The sequence below is a fragment of the Polyodon spathula genome, chromosome 15 (genome assembly GCF_017654505.1).
Source record: "Polyodon spathula isolate WHYD16114869_AA chromosome 15, ASM1765450v1, whole genome shotgun sequence".
NCBI classification, from domain to species: domain Eukaryota; kingdom Metazoa; phylum Chordata; class Actinopteri; order Acipenseriformes; family Polyodontidae; genus Polyodon; species Polyodon spathula.
This window is the reverse complement of record NC_054548.1, coordinates 6,007,443-6,032,704: the sequence shown is the minus strand read 5'-3', so window position 1 is coordinate 6,032,704 and position 25,262 is coordinate 6,007,443. Positions and strand designations below refer to the sequence as shown.

General features: G+C 36.8%; 1 protein-coding gene across 1 annotated transcript in view; it reads left to right on the top strand.

Moving 5' to 3' along the window:
• The window catches only part of LOC121327753 (Krueppel-like factor 12), a 72,266-nt gene that overhangs the window by 19,540 nt on the left and 27,464 nt on the right, over positions 1–25,262 (top strand). The window contains exons 2-3 of the mRNA XM_041271937.1: positions 6,998–7,087; positions 24,078–24,627. Coding sequence (XP_041127871.1) covers positions 7,022–7,087; positions 24,078–24,627 — 616 coding nt within the window. The 5' untranslated portion in view covers positions 6,998–7,021. The remainder of the gene's footprint in view (positions 1–6,997; positions 7,088–24,077; positions 24,628–25,262) is intronic.

Genomic DNA, 25,262 nt, shown 5'->3' with positions numbered 1-25,262 from the left:
AATCTAGCTTGGAATAAGGTGAGCCAGGTTGTCTTTTCTTTTTTTTTTGTTGTGTGCTTAGTTAGAAATTTCAGAAATTGCCAATATGGCTTTTACAGTAAATGTAAAGACCCTTTGACCCTGTGAAATGTAGTTCTGATTTTTGTTTGATTGAGCTCTCTTTTTAAATACCAGTAATGCTTTCCTTTATTTTTTTGAAGGGACTCAATGAATGCTCTGATAAAGGACAGTTTCAGTAAAAAAAAAAAAAAAAAAAAAAAAAAAAAAAAAAAAAAACAATAGTGAGAACAGGAAGTATGTTTTTCACCTTTGATCCCAGGCTACCAATTCCACCCCATGTGACTATAGTGTTCTGGAAGGCCCCATGTGGTCCTCACATTCCAATAACAACTGCTCTGTTCTGGTGAGTAAATATTGCTCATTGGATAGAGTGGTGGGAGGCTTCAGATGGTGTCCATTAACTCAGCCTCACAAATCGGGGCTGCAGCTTTTCAAAGCTCTTCCGTGGACAATAAATACAATAATGTGCTTGCACTGTGCTTGCACTTTACATAATTTAATACATGTATATTACATGTATACAATAATATTAAGAACATGTTGTTAAGGAATGGAATTCCAAGAACAGATCTATCACTGTATATCAGCATTTACTGGCTTTCTGGAAAACCAATCTGGAGATCTAACAGTGAGAGGGAAGTTGCCCCTTGATTAGGAGAGAAGCAGGGTAAAACATAAGTTTGACTTAATTCCTTGACGTGACATATGCATTATATTAGAATGTATGTCAGTATATCGTGATTTTTTTATTCAGTATTTTACATTACCCTTCACATTTTTAGACATTGCTTTATGCATTACATGCACTGTAAATCAAAAGAGGACTTTAGTATTTGGTTATAGCAAAGAAAAAAAAAACACACCTTCATAAACTTGAAAAAAGCCTATGCTGGCTCACAGGGCATTTACTGCTAGGGGTGCTTCTTTCTGGAGCTTTGGTATGTTCAGTAGCATTCGATTTTTTTAAAACCAAGATCATGTACCTATAACAGCTATGTAAGTGAAGCTGGTAAGTGTTCTGTCCCTAAACATTTAAAGTATTGATGGTATCAACATGGCTCTAGCTGCATGAAAGCAAGCTGATAGCTAAAGACAGATTCCTTCTTAAGACAATTTGCTTTGTTTCATTATTACCTTTTGTAGTAAGATGTACTAATATAGCCCACTGTAGGGGCAGTTTTATTTAATATCTGCCAATACTTTGCTGCCTTAATTGGGTCTTGCTAAACAGGATGCTACCGGGGTCCTTGGGAGTGGAATGTGGAGATTGGAATTGAGCTGATGGTGCCTTAACAACAATGAATAAACAAGCATGTTACAGTCCTGGTGGGTGTATCATTTCATAGTATTAGCTTCAGTTGCAAAACTATAACACTTTCCACAGATCCAGCCCTGTAACTTCAGTGATGTTCAGTCCTCTGCCATGTTCTGTTGGCTGCTGGAAAACAGACTTTCCCATATCTGCTGTACTCCTGCGTTGTCTAATTGGATAGATGGTGCCGGAGTAATACAAATATATTTGTAATTGTAATTTGTTCCAAAACAGTTGCAGGTAAGTACAATACTTGAGTTGTTAGCTGTATGTCCCAGAAGCAAAATGCAATGTAGATTGGTCACTTAAAAGTGAACAGAGTGTAGTTAATGTGGACTGACAAGCTCCCTGCAATACTAATGTTCACATACAATCATACAATATACATAATGTCCATAATCTAGTTTACCTGATGGGTGTATCCAGAGGCAGTGAGCCACTTGGCATTGTTGCTACTGTAATGTGTGTTTAGTTATGAAGGTGTGACACATGTTTTCAAGTGATAAGGAATCAATTTGCCATGTTTGTTTGAGTTGTGAATTTGGAATATGAATGCAGCCTATACTCTGACCAAAAGCTCTGTTGATTTTTTTGGAAACAATTCCTAAAAGGATTACAAATAGGTACACTGAAGGGTGTATTAATTGTATTAGCTTTGCTGCCACAGTATGATTGAAGACTTCTAGTCCAAATGTTTGTCCTTTAGCGTTGCAGTGTGTAGTTTAAAAAGACTGTCCTAACCCCACAGCAGTTTCACAGCCAAATAGGGTGAAACATATCAAACATGTTTGCATTTAGATACTGGGCTGTATGTCTACAGGTTGTTTGTATCATGGGATTTGGGGACGGAATCGTAATGCTGTCGTTTTGTATTGAACTTGTTTTGGAAGCTGACTCTGTAAAAGCTGTAGTCATCAGACCTATTGAACGCAGATATGCGCCTGAAGTGGGGAATTGAAATATCAACAAGGACTGATCAGTGCAATTTGTTCATTCATACTTAAAAAAAAAAAAAAAATCCAATACAGAAATAAAATACATAATTTATTAACATTGACATTGTTGGCAGTACAATAAAGCCCCTCGGATGAGTGCCATCACACTACTGTGCTGGTTGTGCTCACATGGTACACACTGTTTCCAGTGCTATGCCTGACTTTCATATATTTACAGCAGATATATCTGGGGGATAGAATAATGAGGTAAGCCCTGGGGCCATGATTTAAACAGCCTTTACAATGCTTTAACTCCTTCATTATTAAATAGTTCAATTTTATTTTTAATTTAATAACTTAACTTGATATTCATTAAGCGCTTCTAGACCGCTGCTGGATAGGGCCCATTGTTTCATTATAATAATAACAATGGTCTTTAAAAAAAAAAAAATTGTCCATGAACTACCCATGATTACCTCATAAGAATGGTTTCATAAGTAACTTTCAGGATACAGTAAGCATGTCAGATTGGATAAAGAAAGCAGACAAATGCAGAATTCCTTTTTTTTGTAAGATTGTATTTATTTTAAAACTAAGTTAATCTGTCATTTGTGGAGAACGCTACAACATATCACTCAGGTTTCTCAGTAGAGGATGTACAGTACACAGCTGACGGATGTTCCTTTTGTTCTCTGTACATTTAATTGAGGAGTTCCTCAAGTTCAGAGTATACAGTAGCAGCATTCTCTTCATTAATAATGAGTTTGTGCAGTATTGCTTGGTGGATACAATTGCTCCAATTTAATTTCAGCAAAGGTGAACACTATAGATATCTACTGTAAAGACACAATAGAAATCCATAATAATAGTATCAATATGTATTTACAATGGACTTCTGAAGAATAGTAACCAATTTCTATAAAACATTCTAATATTACAAAAGTGTGTCCTAATTACGAGTGACATCTTGTGCACAAATCCATTTCTAAACATAAAAACCCTTTCTGTACTGGTAACATAAATACCAACTTTAAACAGATAACTTTTTGAGTTAAGAAAGTTAATCATCTTTTATTCTAGGGACTTCAGTTAAGAGCATCTGTGGTAACCTGTATCCAAAATAGATTGAACCAAAAGGCAAGCAGTAGATATTTTGCAGTTAGAACATGAATGAACATTTGGAATATTGAAAAAATATGCTTTTGTACATGGAAGCTGCTTCTGATGTAATGCTGGTAGTCAATGCTTCAATGTGTTTCCTGCTGTGTTCACCTTACAAATCAACCACCATTAGTGTTACTAAATTGCAGATCTCTTATATCTCTCAAAGAGCCCAACGATTGAATGGCTCGTGGCTACTCTCTCTGACTTTGTGACAGGGTGGTCCAGGGTAGGGTTATCGAACATAAGTAGGGCACTTTGAAAATGTAGTGCACTACCTATGCCAAAGATTATCTCTGGGTATACAAAGTACAGATCCTGTACACACTATCTATTTTTATACATTTTTTAATATATGGATTTTACAGTCTTTGGTTGAATGCATATTTTGTGGTTTGTACTGTATGCAGCTGAGTCAATTGCTGAAATGGTTAGACATTATCTCCTTTAAACTGGTGCAGCGCTCAAATAACTTAGTTTGTAATCAGATTGTAACAGTTCATTAAATATTCCTCTCCTGCAAGTCTCTCTTTGTCTCCCACACAAGACAACCTCTTCACCAGCAGTCTTCAATCCACAGCAGCTCATCCTTCTTTGTCCATATGCAAACCAGCCTAAGATACATTTTATTATAGGACCCCTGAATCCACTGTAAAAAAGGTTTGCTTTCTAGAGAGAGCGAGAGAAATGACAAGATGACGAGGGCTGTTTCTCAATTGGTATCTAAATGTCCTTGTACTTGTACTTGTAAAGTTGTTGTGCTCCACCCTGCAGCAGCAGCCAAGTCACTGAACCATAGGAAAGAAGATCAAATCCCCATAGAACAACAATGAATTGGCTTTCAAAGACATGGTGCATAGTGGAGTGCATTTTAATGTAGGGCTTCCAATTCTTAAACGCAGGGGCAACTTAAACTTAGTTGAACGCAAATGACATTGTGATGAATAGTAATGCACCAGGTGCAAATGTGTTCAGCGCTTTGTGGAAATTACTGCACATTTTAGGCATGACAAGCATGCATACTCTGTATTTGTAGTTTTGTGGATTGTGATTTTTTGTTAACTATAGGGTAAAGGGAAATATATACAGTATTGTACTATATGGCACAATACACAGATTGGCACATTTAATTTATGATGTAACGCACTTTAATGTGTATATTTTGCAGTATATTGCAATAGTTCAACTTTGAAAATGTTAAACTTAAAAATGTTCAACTTGTATATAATAATAATAATAATAATAATAATAATAATAATTTCATTATTTATTATTATTTAACGAGTGTGAGAAGACCCTCTTATACCATAAGGACAGTTCAACTGTACATATAAAGACAGAAAAAAAATATTGTGTGTGGAAACATGGATTGATTTTTTTGGCTAAATATATCAGTGGCGACTGGTGACTTTTTAGGATATGCAGTTCCTGGTTGTAACACATTTAGTTTGAAATATTATCATGCACAAAAAGCCATTTGGAAGTAGAAATAGGTAATCAATAAACAAATAAAGTGCACTACTTGTACCTTGGACTACATCAAAGCGATCGTTACACAAAAGTGAAACTATTCATATTACTGCCAGCTGAAAAAACAGAAGTAGCGCTGTGTTCAGGCAATGTTTTACAGTTACACTCTTTATACAGCATCATTAGGATTGCTATCATTGTACTGTACTACTCTGACATATAGTTTGTTCTTATCTTCTTTATGTTTTACATTTGTTCCATTCAAATACATACTACCATGTTCCAGTTACACAATTTAAGCCTGGCTATTTTCCTGGTTGTGTGTGTTGTTACACCAGAATCCAGAATAGTGTTTGAGACTATGCTACGCTGGTGGCATTTAAGGCAGGCAGATTCATGCAGATCTGGACAGCCTAGCATTTCTTACAGCAAGGTGAAATCACAAAGTAGCTGCCTGCACAGATCTTGCAGACTTGTGCAGCTTTCAAAGAGTGCTGCAACAGCCAAGTTGCAGATACACACTAGAGATGATGCATACGCATGATAGTCTCCTACTGTAGAAATAAATAAGTTGGTTGAACAAAAAAGCTGTCAATATGCTATATTGTCAGGGAAATATTGGATAAAAAAATATACATACAGGTGATCTTTGACTTTTGTGAATTGTCCGGTTGCAGATTGGATTGTAGACTGCAGCAGCCTCAGTATGATATTTGATGATGATGATGGTGCAGATTTCCTGGTGCATATGGAATGTGGCTATAGTAATCCACCAGCTCTCACACTCTCTCCTCTTGTCCTTTCTGCCTCTCTTCATGTCCCTGCTGACTACCTGGCTGGTTCGTTGCTTGAATGGCCCATCAACCAAATTCCTCTTGCATTCTCACGTGGAGGCTCTACCTCAGTCTCTTTCTGAAGTGGGCCAGGATTACTCCCTTTTTTACACAATATTAAATTTAATAGAAATCTTCGAAGCTGTATACTGTACATGCTGTATATGTAACCCTAAGGAAAGTCAATGTTTAATAGATTCCACTTATCATATAACACACTATTTAGTGATCCATTATATATTGTAATATGCAACATATTTTGTTTCCATAAGTATGTTTTAGTGGCCTTACTCCGCTGATACAGTGTATTCTATCTACTATAGTGGGTCATTATCAAAAGTGATTTGCCGGATTTTCAATCAAGATCAAGATCAGGATTATAGGGTTTAAATAATGTGATCCCAGTGTCAACTTTAACAGTTTATATTCAGTGCCGCAGAAACTGACAGGGCAAGGTTATTGTTGCTTTAAAACATAATTAACCTTTCATACTGCTACAGAACAGGAGAAAATTGAACACCAAAACAAGCACACACACACACACACACAGAAAGAAAAAGAATAACCACAGCAGTTAAGTCTCAGGTATGATGCTTTATCCACTTTTGTGACGAAGCTGTTGACGACTTTGGCCTCCTACACACATAACTTAGTGTTGTGTAGCTGTATGCTGATTTTGTTTTGCAGAGCAGGCTGCAATGTTATCTTAGGGGGGAGGTTAAAGAAAAAATGAAAAATTATAACAGCCAACAGATTTTGCTTTGGGTTTTGACTCATACTGAAAGTACAAATGAAAAGAAAAAAAAAACCTTCTCATGGAAAGCTTGTTAAAAGAAACCTAAACAACTCCTTCTCTGGAAGAAGCATCGTTATAGAATTTAAAAAACAGTAAGATTTTTAATTCTTGAAGTGTGCTATAATATACTATTTAAAGTGTCAGATTTCAATTATATTTAATTGATACCCTGCACCCAAAAACAAAAGTTAACTTTTAAATGTCAATTATTTTCACATTGAAAAGTATTGTCCTAATTGCATTAGATGAGGGTCATTTTTTATGTTTCTTGGAATGTGATGTGTAATGAAAAACCTTTTCTGGGGAAAAATCTTCAGTATGTTTTATTTCTATTTTTTTACACAAAAACAAATACAACTTTTGAGATCTGCTCTGCCATTTTGATGATGTTAGGTTCCTTGTTCTGACATCTTCTTTCTTTTCTTTGCAGAGCACAGTCACCGCTGACAACATAATGTTAATGCTTGACGGGATGCCAGCAGTAAGAGTCAAAACAGAGCTGTTGGAATCCGAACAACGGGTAAGCAGTGGTTTCCAGACAACTCCCCTTTCCTCTTCGTGATACCTGTAATTATTCCCAGACCTTTCAGGGGGGGTCCCGTGTCAAAACAGCCAGAACCATAGTGCTCCCATTAGTCATTTTTTTCTGTAAAACAAAAATGTAGCATTGTAGAAAACCACAACTGAGCCCATAATGTGGAACTGCTTTGCTGAGCTGCACCGAAATGTATAAAGTGTGATGTGACCATAGAAATCTTCAATATCTACTGAAGAGTTAAGTCCAATATTTTATTCAGTGTAAGTATTACACAAGCAGTTCCAAAGAAGCGTTCCACTCAGCAAAATCACTTCTATGAGTTAGCTCATTCAAGTTTACCACCCACAGCTGACAACCTTGCCAAGAATGAACATGTTTTTGTTTGAAAATAGGACATGGGTTGGATCACTACAGGTTTATTTATTTATTTATTTTTGCATGGCTTACCTCCCCTCGGAGCTGCCATCAAATGAAAACAACGTGGTCGCTGCTGCCTTGAACTGGAATCAAATGTGTGACCTTGAAGTGATAGGCTCTCTGTCTTGCTTCAAACCCACCAAGCCACACAGCCTCCTGGCCTAACTTAAAACATGTGTTTGTAAATAGTTTCATTGTAAGAACATTTTTTTAGCTCTTGTGATATTTTTGGTGACCCCCCTCACATCCAGTGAAAAAAACAACAGGGTAATGTAACTTGATGAATATACTAGTTGGCCTTTTACTCTTTTGCCTGCTTTGAGTTTGCTAGGAATGTAGAACTGCTTTCTATCAATTCTTTTTTTTTTTTTTATCATATTGCTGATTTGAGCTCATGTAAAATGTGGAAAAAAATGAATCAATAAAGTGTACATTTGTTTTAGATATTTTTTCCCCCTTTTTGAATACCCCACAGTACCTTGGCTTTGTTTTAGTTGGATTCTTGGAAAGATGCAAACAAACATTTTGACAGCCTTTACCAAAACATGTTTGTCTACTGTACACATGTATATAGCAATTTTCTCTAATAAATGGATGCAGAAAGAAGCTCACAGTTATAACTGATCTTACATGAATAGTTGAAAAAGAAAGGCTTTGTTTTCTTTTCACAAAGTTAAGCAGGAGTAGATCGTGAGATTAGATCTTTTTTTTTTTCCTCATTGGATATTAACAGTGCATGTAGAGCGGAACTCTTTTTAGTGAGTTTAGAGAAAAAAATAAAAAAAAAATATTTGAAAACTTCATATTTTAATGCAAAACAGTCTACTTTGATGTCCAGCACTGTAATCTTGATGTCTTTAAAACAACGAAGTGCAGTTCGGGGTGTTCAAACCTGGATCAAATTTCTGTGGCTCTCAGTCACACTGTTTCTATAAAGGGCCTGCCCTACTAAATATTTGACTTGAAACTCTTGGAAAATTAGCTCTACTTAAAACTAGTCCCACATAAATGATTGTTATGAAGGCTAAGCCGGCCAACTGAAGAAAGATGAAAAGCATGAAAGTGAAAGAGTGGGGGTTGCAGAGGTTTAACACATTTTCCATTTCTGTTGACATTAGTCCCTGGGAACATCCATCATGTTGACAAAACAGCGTTTTTCAGTTCTATTTTTAATGTCATTTGGTAGTCTGTGTTTTTGTTCTCCGTTAGGACGTTCAAAAACAGTGCTTCAGAAATACAATGGAGTGTGTCCAGCCAGCAAGAATACAACACTTTGGCTCATTTTTGTGTTTGTGTCTCGACAGTTAGAATAATTTGAAAAAAACAAAAAAAAGCCTGAAAATAAACCAAACATACTCTACAAATCAATACCGTTCTTTGGAGCTACAGTGTTCTGCTCTGCTGTGAGTCACTTGAGCGTGTGTGTTTTCTAGTTAAAGGATAATATCAAGTAACTTACCTTGTGCTTTTGTCAACATTTTGGTTATGAAAGAACCGCATTTATGGAAAATGTGTTGTTCACTATATGTGTTGTACACAATACTATGAAGTATTCTTGTAGTAGTTTATTCTTTAGAAACACATCAACAGATTCACACAAAGAACTACTTCCAACTTGCATCCTTATGTTTGCTGGATTGATTGGATAGACACAGCCATTAGAGTTCTTGGATCTCCGAATGATCAGGTGACTCCCAGTTTTAATTATATTGATTCTGGGTTGCCCACCCACCATGGCTATATTTTGTAACCAAGTAAGGTTTGTCTGTCTTCCAGTCAACCAGCCAGCCTACCCAAAGGTTCTCAGGCCTTCAGTAAGTAGCACATGCTGCATCAAAAAGGGGGAATTTTGCTGCATTTTTCACTCTTCCCTATGGACGAGCCTTTGGACTAGATTTTAAATTAATTTTATTGTATGAACATTAAATATCCATTCATAAAACGACAAGGGTGTTACCTCTGGTACCCGTCCAGTTCCAATGCTGGTCAACATGTGAAATACTAAATTCCCATTACTTCGGCTGCTTGTAAAACCATTCATGGGAACATGGCATATACTCTTCAAAAACTGTGAGTTGAGACCAGTGATTTCCTAATCCAAAAACAAGCATTGAACAAGTTGGAAATATGTGCCCCGTTTTGACCCCCGTGTGGTCTTGACAGCCACCCTCCATTTCATCTCTCAGCTTTTCTATAGTAGCCTGCCTAGTTAGGTGCAAGCCAGGGCCAGTTGTAGATTGGTGACTGTTTTATGGTAACAACCAGGACACTGGACCACTCAAAGGTTGGAGACTATTAGAAAACAAACCTTTAGCATCACTCATACAGTGCCTATTGTAAATAGTTTCATTGTAAGCATTTTTTTAGCTCTTTGAGCTAGATATTATAATATATATATATATAGATATATATATATATATATAATATATATATATATATATATAATATATTTTCGTTATAAACTTCCAATATTGAAGAGGTCATTGTATATAGTGAAGGTGTCTCTACTGTAATACAAAAGTTAAAAAATCTTTGAGCCAAACATTCAGTTTTAATGGTTTACAAAAAAAGTATATACACACACACACACAATACTGTCTTATGTTTCTTTGTTGCCATTTTTTAAGTCTGTTTTGGATGTCAACATTTCAATTTCCAAGCAACAGAAATGATACAGTAGAGTATACCATCATTTGGTGTACAGTTTTGAGAAAGGTTTCTTATGGAAAAATACATTGACGTAATGCTTTGGCCTTTATTTGTTGACTTTCCGTTTCACAGTTAAGTTTGAAGAAGTCCTCAGTGTATCATGTTTACAGAGGGTCTCTTAAGTCCACTTAAATGCATTTTTAATATACCTGATTTATTACTGGTCTGTTTTCCTTTCACAAATGTTAAAATTGCTCCCTGCAGTAAATAGCTTTGAGGAATAGGCTCCATAGTATCCTATAATCAGTCAAATATGCTTGATTGTTTTTTATAAGAATTAATTATGCCGATGAGGTTTGTGCTAATGAAGTGTCTGTGTATGTGTGTAGCAGTTAACCCTAATGGTGGTTGGAATATGCCTACAAGTCTTCAGTGGCTACATCAGGCTAGTGATTGCTATTCTTTTATGACACAAATCGAACCATAGGAAAACTATGTATGGGCATGCTGGCCCTCTTTTGGTAATATATATATATTCACTGAAAGGAAATCATCAATATAGGAAACACCTAAACATAAAGACCCAGAAATTCAGGCTGTAGGTGTTTATTTTTCAGTGTTGGAGGTTAGCATTTAAACATACTGAAGCTTTTGTGTGTCTGCTTCAGAAATATGAACAAAATGCTGTTCCTAGCATTGGAAAAGGTTTACTGAAAGCTCTGAAAAAAGAATGTAAGTGGACTGAAATAATCTTTTTCTTTAGACATGATTAGCACAGCAGATTATGCAAATGAATACAACTGAGTGCTCAGCAACAAGGTCCTTAAAACACACACACACACGTACCGCATAGGCTGCTAAACATGCAAGCCCATAAAAAGGTCTTTGTTGTTAATCCTTATTATTTGCAGCTAAAAAGTATATTGCCAAAAATATACAATTTATTGACGTTACGCTATTTTAATCACAGTTGTTTTGTTCATAACTGATCACATCTTGCAACGTTCCAGAAAAGATAAAAAAAAAAAAAACATTGTGATTAAGTTTAGATTTACAGCACTAAGTTAATTAAAAAGCTTTTAGTTCTTTAATGCATGGCTATTTCAAAAGATGAGCATTGCCCATGTTGAGGATCAGGAGATGGAACTCTTTTTGGACTAAGAGATAAAAGGCTTTGTTCATTGAGCCACTAGCACCCAACTGGGTAAACTGCCAACAGTTTATTGTGAGTTGTCTTTTTTTTATTGTTTATTTTAATGGTCAGGAATACCAAACCATTGCAGTGGTGAACAATGGGTGAAAACCTGACCCCTAATTGTCATCAGATGGAATTCCTTGTGTTGCTAAAATGTATACTGTACTACATACTAAGATTATGCTTGTTTCATGAAGTGATGTTGATGTAGTTTTGGGGATTCAGCGTTGTGAGTATATGGTGTAACAATGATGGATTTGTTTTACTTGACTGGTAAGTTTCTCATATGTGGCTCGCAGTTCACATCCAGTCTCAATATTTAATCTAATAAACCGGGTTGCCAAATCATTACACGGTTTTTACATCATTTAAGACATTTTAATATCCATTTACAGCAGTATAATTCTAGAGACTATACACCCCCCTCTGAATGCTTTTCAATACAAGAACAATACATACTTTAACGGATATTGAAAACTGATACGAAGTATCAGAAGTGCACTGCAAGGGCTATTCTAGTTAAGTAATGCATCCTTACACATGAAAATGACTAAATTGAACTAAAGCCAACTCACCATAATCTGTTATTTTTTGCAGATACCTATAAACCCTGTAAAATGTTTCAATTTAAACATCAACACATTAGAAAATAAACAATACTCTGGAGTAATAGCAGAGAATGGAAAGCACCACTATAGCTGATAATGTTGAGGTAGTGCTCCTTTTATACAAAAAAGTATACATTAAAGAAAATTATTTTCATAAGTGAACTAAGGCTGTGAATTTGCATCAGTGTGAATGATGGATTCAGACAGTAAATTGTGTAACATAGGTAAATGATTTCCTTCATTGAACCAGCACCACAAAGAGAGCTAGACCAGCCCTCTTTATAAATAATAAATACCAGGCTTCAAGTGAGATTGGCTTGCTGCAGGCCGGTGGTTTCCTGTTTCTATAACTGGGACTCCCTTTGCTTCCCTGTGTAAAAACACTGTAACAGCCGATTCACCACAGATCCTGTGTCCCTGAGGAAGCACTTTAGGGCTCTCGTTTTAAAGTTGAATCAGGGTTACTGTTGGAATACTGTTAACATTTTCCAGTAGTGAACAATGCTGCCTACACAAAAACAACATACAAATATTTACAAGACCACAAACAAGGTTACATGCCTGGATTCTGTCCCTGGTTGTCAGATACCATGTTATAGGTAGAGTAGCCCAAGTGAGATACAACATCTCCCCATAGTTTTTCGTAGGAGAACTGTTTGACCCAGTATTACTGTTTTGGAAGATGGATCTGTCCAACTGCTCTCACTTTCTTGTAAACCTGTAGCATTGTGGTCTTTTTTTCTGATGCAGCTATGACATCACATTCTTGCCTGGGAGTTGCCAGTATTGTGTAAGTGCTTTGTGGTTTCAAACCACCTACTAAGCCCTGGTCTAGATAACATTGGCAGTATATTAGGGTGATGGATATCACAGAGATATTAGGGTGATGGATATCACATTTGAAGAGGAGATGTAATTGCAACCAATTTGCTAAACACCTACTGGGAACTGATACAAGTAGAAGCAAGTAGGGCACAGTTACATGAAGAGAGAAGACGATGCAGTGCAGAAAGCGAAGTTTGGCGTTGTCCCTCCTAAGGAAGATACTGTTCAATTACTGACTGTGTAACTTAACCCTTTCTCGCAATGGTAAGATGTGTGTATGACTAGTTTCCTGGAACTAGAATCCATGTGCTTGAACATTGCAATAGAAGTGTTTTCAAACTAGCTGCTGTCGCTTATCCCTTACAGTTACCTTTATTATTTAGCGATCATATACTACATAGAATAATTTCAATTTGTGTTTTTGTTTAAAGAATAATTAGAACTAAAATCTACTTTTATGTCTCTTTAATATTACACAATGAGAAGATTTTAATAAAATTTTAAAAAATCTTAAAATTGAGTTATTTAAATCCAAATTAATTTACTTAGAGGCATTTTTTAATAGTTTGTTGGGCTAGACTCACAAGGAAAATGATATTGGTTGTAAGTGCATATTCATAGATAATAATAGAAGTCAACAAACATTAGCTGGAGCTAGTAAAGAACTAAATAGTTAAATACAACTGCTCCACCGTGGATATTTATTCATTTTATAGTTCTTAAATGTGCATTTCAAACTACAAGAAAACATGAGTTTAGACTTCCTGAGTCAATTCACCTTGATAGCAAAAGTGTCCTCACTCCTTCATTTTTTTTCTTCTGTCAATAGCCAATCAGATGCTTCCTCTAGTGACTGTCGTGCTATTCAGCCAGTAACATGTTTTGACTTCTGAGGTGAAATGACCCAGGAAGTGCAACTACAAACAGATAACCCAGAATAAGGCATCGCAACAGAGAGCTTCCTCTAACCTAAAGCAGCACCAGAAATCACGCTTTTAAATAAAAATACATGTCTGCTGTAACATGTGTTTATTTTAGAACTGCACAGCACAGACCTGTACACCCAATGGAAGTATAACATGATTTATGGGATTATTGTGTTAGCCACAATTACTGTAAATATGAGTTGTTTGAGAGAATACTTTTATCTTGTGAAGGGTTAAGCAAGTTCTAAAGATAAATAACATGTTTAATGTGTGTGATTGAGATTGAGCCGTATCTTACTATCTGATAAGAACATGAGTAACACTGTGGTAAAGCTTGTGCTGAGAAAGGCCTAGCCTTACTGCTTAAAGGATCTTACAAGAGGAGATGCCCCTTTTTGTCTAATACCTGAGATACAAGTGTCTTGTATTACAGAATACGGACGCACAGCAGGGCTGTCCTTTTAGCAGGAAAGCAGCTGTGTTATTAGCCAGATGTTGGACACTGTGACCAGTGAGCATTACTGGTATAATATTGTGACCATTAGCATGCAAACTGGTAATGAAACATACTAAGCTTCTGTGATATAGAATTCATCAGCAGTAGTTTGACTGGAATGAAGTGGGTGTAGCGATCTAGCAAAGCGGTTGTTCAGGCCGGGAACTTCTTTTTTAAGATAGATTAAAATCGTAAACATTAAGCATATTAGGCATCCTCATTTCCAGAACATTAGTCAGTCAAATGGCTCGTATCTCATTCGTCATTCGATAAACAACATGCCCAATGATCAGCTGGAAAGGTCTTTATATATTACCTCAATCCATTCTTCCCTGCTGTACATCAGAGTTTGCCTCCTCCCAAGCTTCCATCTACCTGTTTTCCTGCTTCGTCTAAGGGGGAGGGGAGTTATCTTGCCCCCCTGCCTATGGCTTCTCTACGGTCAGCCTCTCCACTATCAGCAAACTAAATTATGGGCAGGGGCACCTCGAAGGACACTCTGTGCCTCCATTGCAAGTTACACCTGCCTTTGCATAATTATAATTGTTATCATTGATTCTTCTAAAAATAAATGTTTGTGGTCAGGGGCCTTATCGCAGTCAAGCTTTGAGAGACAGGAAACTGACTGTGGGCAGCATGTGAATTGGAAGAACACAGAAAAGAGTGTTGATTTAATTCAGAACGGGGACTGAAAAAAACAAGTAGCCTTCAGTATTACCGTTATTAATGAAATTGTTCAGAACAATCTGTACTTGGGGCTGTGCTGGGGGGTTGGAAAGCTTAAAACATGCCGTCAATGCAATGACTCATGGAAATTAAGAGCAGCCTGAATTGTTTCAGAAACATTATATAAAATGAAGAGAAAATACTAAATGAAATAAGAGTAATAGCTTGGTATATATATATATATATATATATATATATATATATATATATATATATATATATATATATATATATACAGCTCTGGAAAAAATTAAGAGACCACTGCAAAATTATCAGTTTCTCTGGTTTTACTATTTATAGGTATGTGTTTGGGTACAATTAACATTTTTGTTCTATTCTATAAACTACTGATAACATTTCTCCCAAATTCCAAATAAAAATATTGTCATTTAGAGCATTTATTTGCAGAAAATGACAACTGGTCAAAATAACAAAAAAGATGCAGTGTTGTCAGACCTCGAATAATGCAAAGAAAATAATATAATTCATATTCATTTTTAAACAACACAATACTAATGTTTTAACTTAGGAAGAGTTCAGAAATGAATATTTGGTGGAATAACCCTGATTTTCAAGTACAGCTTTCATGCGTCTTGGCATGCTCTCCACCAGTCTTTCACATTGATGTTGGGTGACTTTATGCCACGCCTGGCACAAAAATTAAAGCAGCTCGGCTTTGTTTGATGGCTTGTGACCATCCATCTTCCTCTTGATCACATTCCAGAGGTTTTCAATGGGGTTCAGGTCTGGAGATTGGGCTGGCCATGACAGGGTCTTGATCTGGTGGTCCTCCATGCACACCTTGATTGACCTGGCTGTGTGGCATGGAGCATTGTCCAGCTAGAAAAACCAATCCTCAGAGTTGGGGAACATTGTCAGAGCAGAAGGAAGCAAGTTTTCTTCCAGGACAACCTTGTACTTGGCTTGAGTCATGCCAAATCTGCCCGATTCCAGCCTTGCTGAAGCACCCCCAGATCATCACCGATCCTCCACCACATTTCACAGTGGGTGCGAGACACTGTGGCTTGTAAGCCTCTCCAGGTCTCCGTCTAACCATTAGACGACCAGGTGTTGGGCAAAGCTAAAAATTGGACTCATCTGGGGGTGCTTCAGCAAGGCTGGAATCGGGCAGATTTGTCTTTGTGAAGGGCGCATGAATCATATACTTATAAAAAGGCTACATTTTTTTGGGAAAATAATTGCACAAACCAGCTTTTTTAAGGAAAAAAATAAATTATGTATCCTTCCACTGAGAAAAAATAGTCCCTGAAGACTGTTTGATTGTAACATATATTTTTTTATTTGCCATAAACATTACATTGAACATTGCCATTTATAGTATTTTTCTAGATGAAATGACATTTGTGAATTGAAAGCAGACTGATTTCTCACATCTGAGGGAGGATTCATTGAACAGCCAAACACTGCACCGCACTGGCACTCGAGGGAAGGGCTTCTGAGTGTAGAAATAATCCTATTCAGGCTTTGTCAGAGAAGCCGACCAATACTTTCTGAGGCTGTTTTCACATCGATGCTGGTACCCATCATAAATTCCCTAGATTGTAAACCAACATTAGATAATATGTGGACTAAACCAGTGGTTCTCAACGACCGGTCTGCGGACAGGCGCCGGTCCGTGGCAGCCACTTTGCCGGTCCGTGCAAGATTTTATTTTAAAAAGTTTTTTTTTTGTTAAGGTATTTAAAAAAAATAAGGAAAAAAAAAAAAAAACCTGACTCAAAATATTAATATTTACTACGTGCGAGTGGAATTTCACAAAGCCCTACTCACTGCTCAAAGTAAAGCGGTTCCACTCCATGAGCTCTGCTCCGGGTCTTTATTGAACATAACATTGGAGCGAAAACCTTCAACAGAAAAAGAGTACAGTCCTTTGCAGTAGAGAGCGGCAAGCAAAATATTTGCTTTCATTTGATCATATATGTCGAAGCAAGGGCCTTTGGATCGGTTTTTTGGAACAAGTAAAAGTTCAGGGAAACGTAGTAGAGATGAGGAGTGTGATGAGGAATGCAGTGAAAGGGGAGAAAGGTTGGAAAAGATGAGGAAACGCTTGGCCTTCAACCAAAAATATGATGCCGCGTATATAAAGTATGGGTTTGAAGATGGCAGGGATCAAGAATGCCATCTATTTAAAAAAAGAAACAACAACAACAAAAAAACAACTATATATATATATACCATACAATTATAAAATATGTTTAAAAAAATGACCTACTGTTACTTTTACATGGAACCCTTGATAAAAAGTTATATGCACATATCTAAACAGAAAAAAAAACCAAAAAAACAGATGAAAATGGCCTGGTCCTTAAAGTGGTCCGCAGTAATTTAGGAAGACAGCAGGCCGGTCCCTGGTATCAAAAAGGTTGAGAACCACTGGACTAAACTCTCCCATGTCAGTTTGCGCTGCGCTGCAGTCCTTCCCGTCCGTGGCGAGCACAATAGAATTGTATTCTGAACCCGACCTTGTTTAAAAGCCCAACGGTTGTATCAGCAGAGATTTTAAATATGTTTCTGAAATCGGAGGGTAGTGGTGAGATATATCTGTTGTGTCGAGTTTAAATATTGCATACTCGCTAGTCAGTTTTATAAGCCGATATTTAGTTTAATAAGTAGATGCCGCTGCAGCATATACAATATATTACATGCTGAGTGAGACTTGCGTGATGATTTCTCAGATGGCTTTTGAATAGTGTTACCTCTACTGCTGGCCTCTGAGTTTTCATTGTTCTGTTCTCTGACTAAATAAATGACACTGTATATTTGCCAATTTTTCTGTAATTCTTAGTGTCAGAGGTGGAAAAAAAAGCCCAGATCGTTGGTGATTTAAATGCTGTTTCAGTTGTATGTTCACATTTTTACCTACAGAAACACTGTTTAGATAATTGTTACTATTAAGGCGTGGTAATATTAATAGATCAAGCCAGTAAGTTGCCATGTGGTAAGACAATTATTACTGCACAGTCATGCGATCTTGTTCATCTAATCACAGCAGTTAATTTATCCAAGCCATTTTATAAGGTGGTAATATCCTTCTATGGGGCTGTTTTTCCTCTAATGGTATAGGACATGTAGTTCCAATACATGGTAAAATGGATTCCATAGCATACCAAAAGATATTGGCCAATCATCTGAAACCCTCCACTACAAAGCTTGGTTTAAAGAGCAACTGGACGTTCCAACACAACAATGATCCAAAGCACACAATCAGGGTTCTCGAATGGCCTAGTCAAAGTCCCAATCTAAATCCGATTGAGAATCTTAGTTGAAGAAGGCTGTGCACAAGATAAGTCCTCGGAATTTGAATGAACTGGAACAATTTTGTGTTGAAGAATGGTCAACAATCGCTAAAGAATCATGCCAAACGCTCATTGACAAATATCCTAATTAGGTTGTTATTGCTAAAGATGCCTCAAATAGCTAGTCATTTCACTTTCCTTTTGAATTAGCTTCTTTGGAGTTTTGCAAAAAAATTGCTGAAATAAATAATTGCAGACATCTGTTTCTTGTAACTTTTTTTCCTCATCCACAAAACCAAAACTTTTGCTACAAAAGATTTTTCCTATAATTTAGAGAAATTTGTAGTAATTATAAATTGTAAACTTTTGACCACAACTGTATATATTGAAAGTCATCCGAATCTGTGAAATAAGTACGTAGAGAGCTGCAGATTAAATTGTGATCAAACTTGGTTACAACATTCTTTTGCTCAGGTGATTCAGTTTATTAGAATTTAGAAAACTATGAATTAAGTTACATTTGACATGTACTGAATGCACAGAGTGAATGTACAGTAGGACATCTTAATTCACTTTTTCATGGTACTGAAAGCCTTGGTTTTGTATTTAAAGCCATGACGGTGGTATATTGCCAACATGTTTAAACACTGTGCGGTATTGACATCCATCACACTTTGGATCATTATAATAAGGACCATCATATTATTGTGTCCATCTGTCCTGTCCAATCGTTGCTCTCTGGTTGAATTAAAAACCTATTCCTGTTTTGCAGCCACACCTTTTATAACAAAGATATGTTAGTCACTGTTCCAGCTTGTTAGATATTGGGCTTAATTGCAGAGGTTAAAAAAGGTCCTAAATGTATACACTTCCAATGTAGAATTACATTAAAAAATTGTTATAACTGAGTAAATAGCATTTTATACAAAAGTTTCTCCTGCTACATGTTATTGTGCACTGCCGTATAGCCACCCACAACACTAAGCAAATTTACTGTGGTTAGTTAAATATGAAATGAAAGATAAACAGTGGCTGGTTTGTTTGGTTAGTGTTTGAGTTTGTTTAGTGTACAGGGTCTAATTGTTTCCAACAGATACAGCATTGTACGAATGTCTGGCTTGACAAACTGGTTATTATCTTGTTATACATTTACCTGCAGGTTTCATCGCTTGTAGCTTCTGAAGGTTTCTTGATGCTCTCTGTAATGAATTGGGTTCAAACAATAGTTGACAGAGAAAGTTTAAAAGGTCATAGTTGGCCCCCAGTCCCCAATCTTTCTCACTTCCTGTGTATGGCTTTTTTTTTAAAAATAAGTGCTGCTAGTGATTTGTATTTGTAATACAACCTGGCGCTTTTAAGAATAAGTGTAAAGGATTTTTGTAAACTGTGCCTGCATCCTTTTAAGTACGTTTTTGTAAAAAAAAAAAATATTATTAAATGATATTTATTTTATTGCAAGCCTTTTTATAACTTAAAATTGAATTACATCCCAGTGATGTTTTAATGAGTGCCGTATTCTTTCTTTATTTCTTTGAATTTGTGTTACCCTACCATTTTGCCACCATATGACCAAATAAGTTGCATAGATTTAAAAAAACAAATGCTTAGCAATTAAGGCAATCAATCACTCTTTATTTCTTATATAGGCCCTTTCACAATACATCACTTGAAAATGCTTTACAGATAAAAACAACTAAGTGTAACAGGCAGTGTTGTGTGATGCACTGCTGCTATGCATTCTGACCCCCGTCGTGAAATGATGTTAAAAGGAGCCGGGCACTTTCTTGCAGTTTGCACTGTCATGGGTTCACACCAGGTTACCTGTTATTAGCATTATTAGCGATGTCACTGGCCCCTCTTTCTGGTATGAGAAACATTTGTTATTTGTATGCTGTTTCTTCCTGGTATCTAATCACTTCCTGGCACTAGGTCACACGGCCAGATTTCAGTTAGACCAGTAGAAACTATTTGGTACCAAGAGTTGCCTTTGAAATATTTGTAGAGTCCAAACTGAAGTACAGAATACAATATCAGTGCTGATGTTGCTATTGTTAATAAAGGCATTGATTTGAAATCCTTGGCTGGCACTCCTTGGCAAGTGGAATGCTTCCCTGCCTGGTTGCGTCTCAACACAATAAGCAAACCACTTCCTTGAACCCACATCCTTTATGCCATTTTATAAGAAGTTCCCACAATACAGAGAAGTGTGTGTGCCTGGGTGTCTGTGTATATACACCTATCTACAAATGAAACATAAGCAATGCAGAATAAATAATAGTTATCCTATCAATTAAGGATCTCTTTATTCATAAGACAAGTTCGGTTTGGAGTTTATCATGTTATAGCATTATCACACTTTGATAAGTTTGCCGCGAACATTCCTGAAGACATGTTCATGATAAAATATTTTCATGGCAAGGATGGGTAAATATCCCTTTTCACAGAAAACCGAAAAATATCATGAAGTTACAAAATCATTGCACAAAACCCCTGCAATAAAATAAAAAGCCTATATTATACTGCAGGTGGTCTACTTAAAAATACACCCACATATACACATAACCACTTGCAATCTGTGTACCCAGTCATTGTTACTGCCAACCATACTATACATTCACATCCTCTAGTTTGAGTGCAGGTTTGCATTTGGATAAACGTGTCTCTTAAATAATGTAGTATAATAATAATAATAATAATAAATAATAATAATAATATAATAATAATAATAATAATAGATTGCATCTTTGAAATAAGTGTGGCAGTTTCAGAAGATACAGGTTGCATTCTTTCCCAGCTAACATTAAAACAAAAACATAAAGTACTCTGATCTTGTACTCTGAAAGAGGAGCCCATCCTAAGAAAAAAAAGTGCAATTAGCTATTACACATTTCAGAGAGTTCTGTATTGGCATTAGTGATCAGGACTGGTTTCTCTTTGAACGTAGCCAGAGACAAAGCCACAGCACAGACGTGGTTAGGTGTCTGCCAGTTTGTAACCCATGCGATTCCTATTAAAATGTATCTATAGGCACTTGGTAGTTTGGTAGTAATATTAGTAGACTTGCTTTACCATTCTTTGCACCTACATGTATAAATCATTTCCTTCTTCAAAAATGGTTTCTCCTTAAACAGAACAGTTGGTTACAGTTGCATAATAGTCGGCAGAGTAAATTTATGTTAATGGTTTTATCTTTTGACTGGATGAAGTTAGTGTCACAAGTTGGATGGTTTCTCTCTGTGAAAGTAGTTGTTAGTATCTGCAAAACAAGAATTGAATAATCGTGTGAACAGTTGCGAGTGTGTAAGGTTAAAGACTTATCAAGTATCAGGGCAAGGTCTTGGTGAATTAACATTTAAACATCTTCACATTTAACTGTTTTGGAGGTCCCTGATTTAGATTTCAGTGAGACGAACAAACTAACGATGAAATGTATTGATGAAATGAAGAAGCACGTTATTTTCATGTTCTGTAGGCACATTCATTTAAATTAAAATCTATGTTTTTTTTTTTTTTTTTTTTTTTTTAAGTGAAACCAGATCACTGGAGACAGTCTTAAACCCATACATCTTAAAATCTGGCCACTGTTAACATGACTTCATTTGATTTTTACTTTCACTTTTTATTTTAGTAATGACTTTTTTTTTTTTTTGGGGTGTTTTTTTGATTTGATTCAAATGTGGTTTTTATAAGCAGCTACTCTAAAGCATAGTCCAGCATCCTCGCTGATGCTATTCTTTGATTTAAAAAAAATGTATATTTAACTGTTGCATTGGTTATTTATTATTAGCTGTGAAGTTTGTGTGACACCTTGCATACATATTAATGCATTTAGGCTGTATATACAGTGGCTTGCGAAAGTATTGATCCCCCTTGTCATTTTTCCTATTTTGTTGCCTTACAACCTGGAATTAAAATTGATTTTTATTTGGATTTCATGTAGTGGACATACAATAAAATAGTCCAAATTGGTGAAGTGAAATGAAAAAAATAACTTGTTTCAAAAAATTCTAAAAAATAAATAACGGAAAAGTGGTGCGTGCATATGTATTCACCCCCTTTGCTATTAAGCTTCTAAATAACCAGTTACCTTCAGAAGTCTTCAGAAGTCACATAAATAAAGTCCACCTGGGTGCAATCTAAGTGTCACATGATCTGTCACATGATCTCAGTATATATACACCTGTTCTGAAAGGCCCCAGAGTCTGCAACACCACTAAGCAAGGGGCACCACCAAGCAAGCGGCACCATGAAGACCAAGGAGCTCTCCAAACAGGTCAGGGTTGGGTTATAAAAAAATATCAGAAACTTTGAACATCCCACGGAGCACCATTAAAGCCATTATTAAAAAATTGAAAGAATATGGCACCACAACAAACCTGGCAAGAGAGGGCCTCCCACCAAAACTCACGGACCAGGCAAGGAGGGCATTAATCAGAGAGGCAACAAAGAGACCAAAGATAACCCTGAAGGAGCTGCAAAGCTCCACAGCGGAGATTGGAGTATCTGTCCATAGGACCACTTTAAGCCGTACACTCCACAGAGCTGGGCTTTACGGAAGAGTGGCCAGAAAAAAGCCATTGCTTAAAGAAAAAAATAAGCAAACACTTTTGGTGTTCGCAAAAAGGCATGTGGGAGACTCCCCAAACATATGGAAGAAGGTACTCTGGTCAGATGAGACTAAAATTGAGCTTTTTGTCCATCAAGGAAAACTCTATGTCTGGCGCAAACCCAACACCTCTCATGTCCCCGAGAACACCATCCTCACAGTGAAGCATGGTGGTGGCAGCATCATGCTGTGGGGATGTTTTTCATCAGCAGGGACTGGGAAACTAGTCAGAATTGAAGGAATGATGGATGGTGCTAAATACAAGGAAATTCTTGAGGGAAACCTGTTTCAGTCTTCCAGAGATTTGAGACTGGGACGGAGGTTCACCTTCCAGCAGGACAATAACCCTAAGCATACTGCTAAAGCAACACTGGAGTGGTTTAAGGGGAAACATTTAAATGTCTTGGAATGGCCTAGTCAAAGCCCAGACCTCAATCCAATTGAGAATCTGTGGTATGACTTAAAGATTGCTGTACACCAGTGGAACCCATCCAACTTGAAGGAGCTGGAGCAGTTTTGCCTTGAAGAATGGGCAAAAATTCCAGTGGCTAGATGTGCCAAGCTTATAGATACATACCCCTAGAGACTTGCAACTGTAATTGCTGCAAAAGGTGGCTCTACAAAGTATTGACTTTGGGGAGGTGAATACTTATGCACACTCAAGTTTTCTGTTTTTTTGTCTTATTTCTTGTTTGTTTCACAATAAAAAATATTTTGCGTCTTCAAAGTGGTAGGCATGTTGTGTAAATCAAATGATACAAACCCCCCAAAAAATCAATTTTAATTCCAGGTTGTAAGGCAACAAAATAGAAAAAATGCCAGGGGGGGGGGGGGGGGGGGGTCAATATTTTCTCAAGCCACTCTATATATATATACGTGATAATAATTTCCATTCATGATAGGATTGATTTCTTCTTCACATCATACAGTAAAAACAGATATACAATATGACCAGTATACAAAAAGGTCATTTAAAATGTCTTTGGAGTGGGAGGTCAAAGGCCAAAGTTGACTCAGCTTAGAGAAGTGACTGCATTTTTAAAGGCTGTGTCTTTAAAGTCAGTCAATATTGCATTTTGCACAATTGCAATGAAAGAAAAAAAAACTGTTGGAAGATTTAATTAAGTATTTGCAACGTGTGTTCTCCTTTTATTGAAAATGTTAATTCTTTAAATTTGCTGCCCAATGAGTTATGTCATGATGTAACTGTTGCAGCTCTACCTTGAAAACCACAATATCTAATTCTTCCCATTTTTTTCCCCCACAGTCTCCAAAAGTCCACAACTATCCCACTATGGAAGCCGTGCCTCTTTTACTTAGTAAAGTGAAACCAGAGCCTCCAGAGGATTTGCTATCAACTGACCAGTTCCAAACCCAGACTGAGCCAGTGGACTTGTCTGTACACAGAGCCAGGACCTCCCCCTTAGCTGTTTCATCGTCACAGTCGTCACCCGTTTCCATGGCGACATCGGCCTTCTCCCCTTCTTCCTCCTCCTCATCTTCCTCCTCAGGGCACACCTCTTCACCAACAGTCATTGCCTCAGTATCATCAGCATCGTCAACAGGCATGTTATCACCAGGCCCACTTGTGGCGTCCACCTCTGGGGTGCGGGGTCAGCAGTTTTTGCACATCATCCACCCAGTGCCACCTTCCAGCCCCATGAACCTCCAAACTAACAAACTGACGAGTCACGTGCATCGTATCCCTGTGGTGGTCCAGTCAATGCCTCTGGTATACACAGCAGTGAGGTCACCAGGGAGTCTCAACTCCACTATTATGTTACCGTTGCTGGAGGAAGGCAGACACCAGGTCAAAGGTAAGGAACTGGCTGTTCTTTATAAGTATCTGCTTCAAGGTACTGTACATATGCAGAAGTTACACATTATATTAGAAGTTCCAAGTTATGAACAAAGAACACTAACACATGTACCAATGTTCTTAGCAAAGAACTTTATGGTAATAAACCTAAAAAGTCAGCTACCTCTATATTTATCCATGTGTTTTCAATATCAAACTATAACATGTTGGTGATCAAGGGCCAGTAAAAACAAATCAGTTGTGTGCATATTGTACAGTACTTCTATGCTTACTGTTGCTGTGTGTGTCCTCTGTATAATCTCAAATGGCTCCAGGTGCCTTTATAATTAATTATGTATTGTATGTACATTAACGTAGTGAATTATAAAGATGATTACTGCTTTGAAGCTAAAAGGCCACGTATATACACTTGATATGGCACAACAGTACTGATTTAATATAATTGTAAGTAAATGAGCAATTGGCCACTATGCAGTCTCTTTTTGTGACTGTGCAGTGCATGTAAAAACATTGAAAAGGTTCAGTCCCTTAAAGATAATCAATACACAATAGCAGACTTGTAAAAGGGCACATTTGCATATTAATTGAGCAGTTTTCCCATGCTGGTCCTATAGTTATACTACATTTTTATCA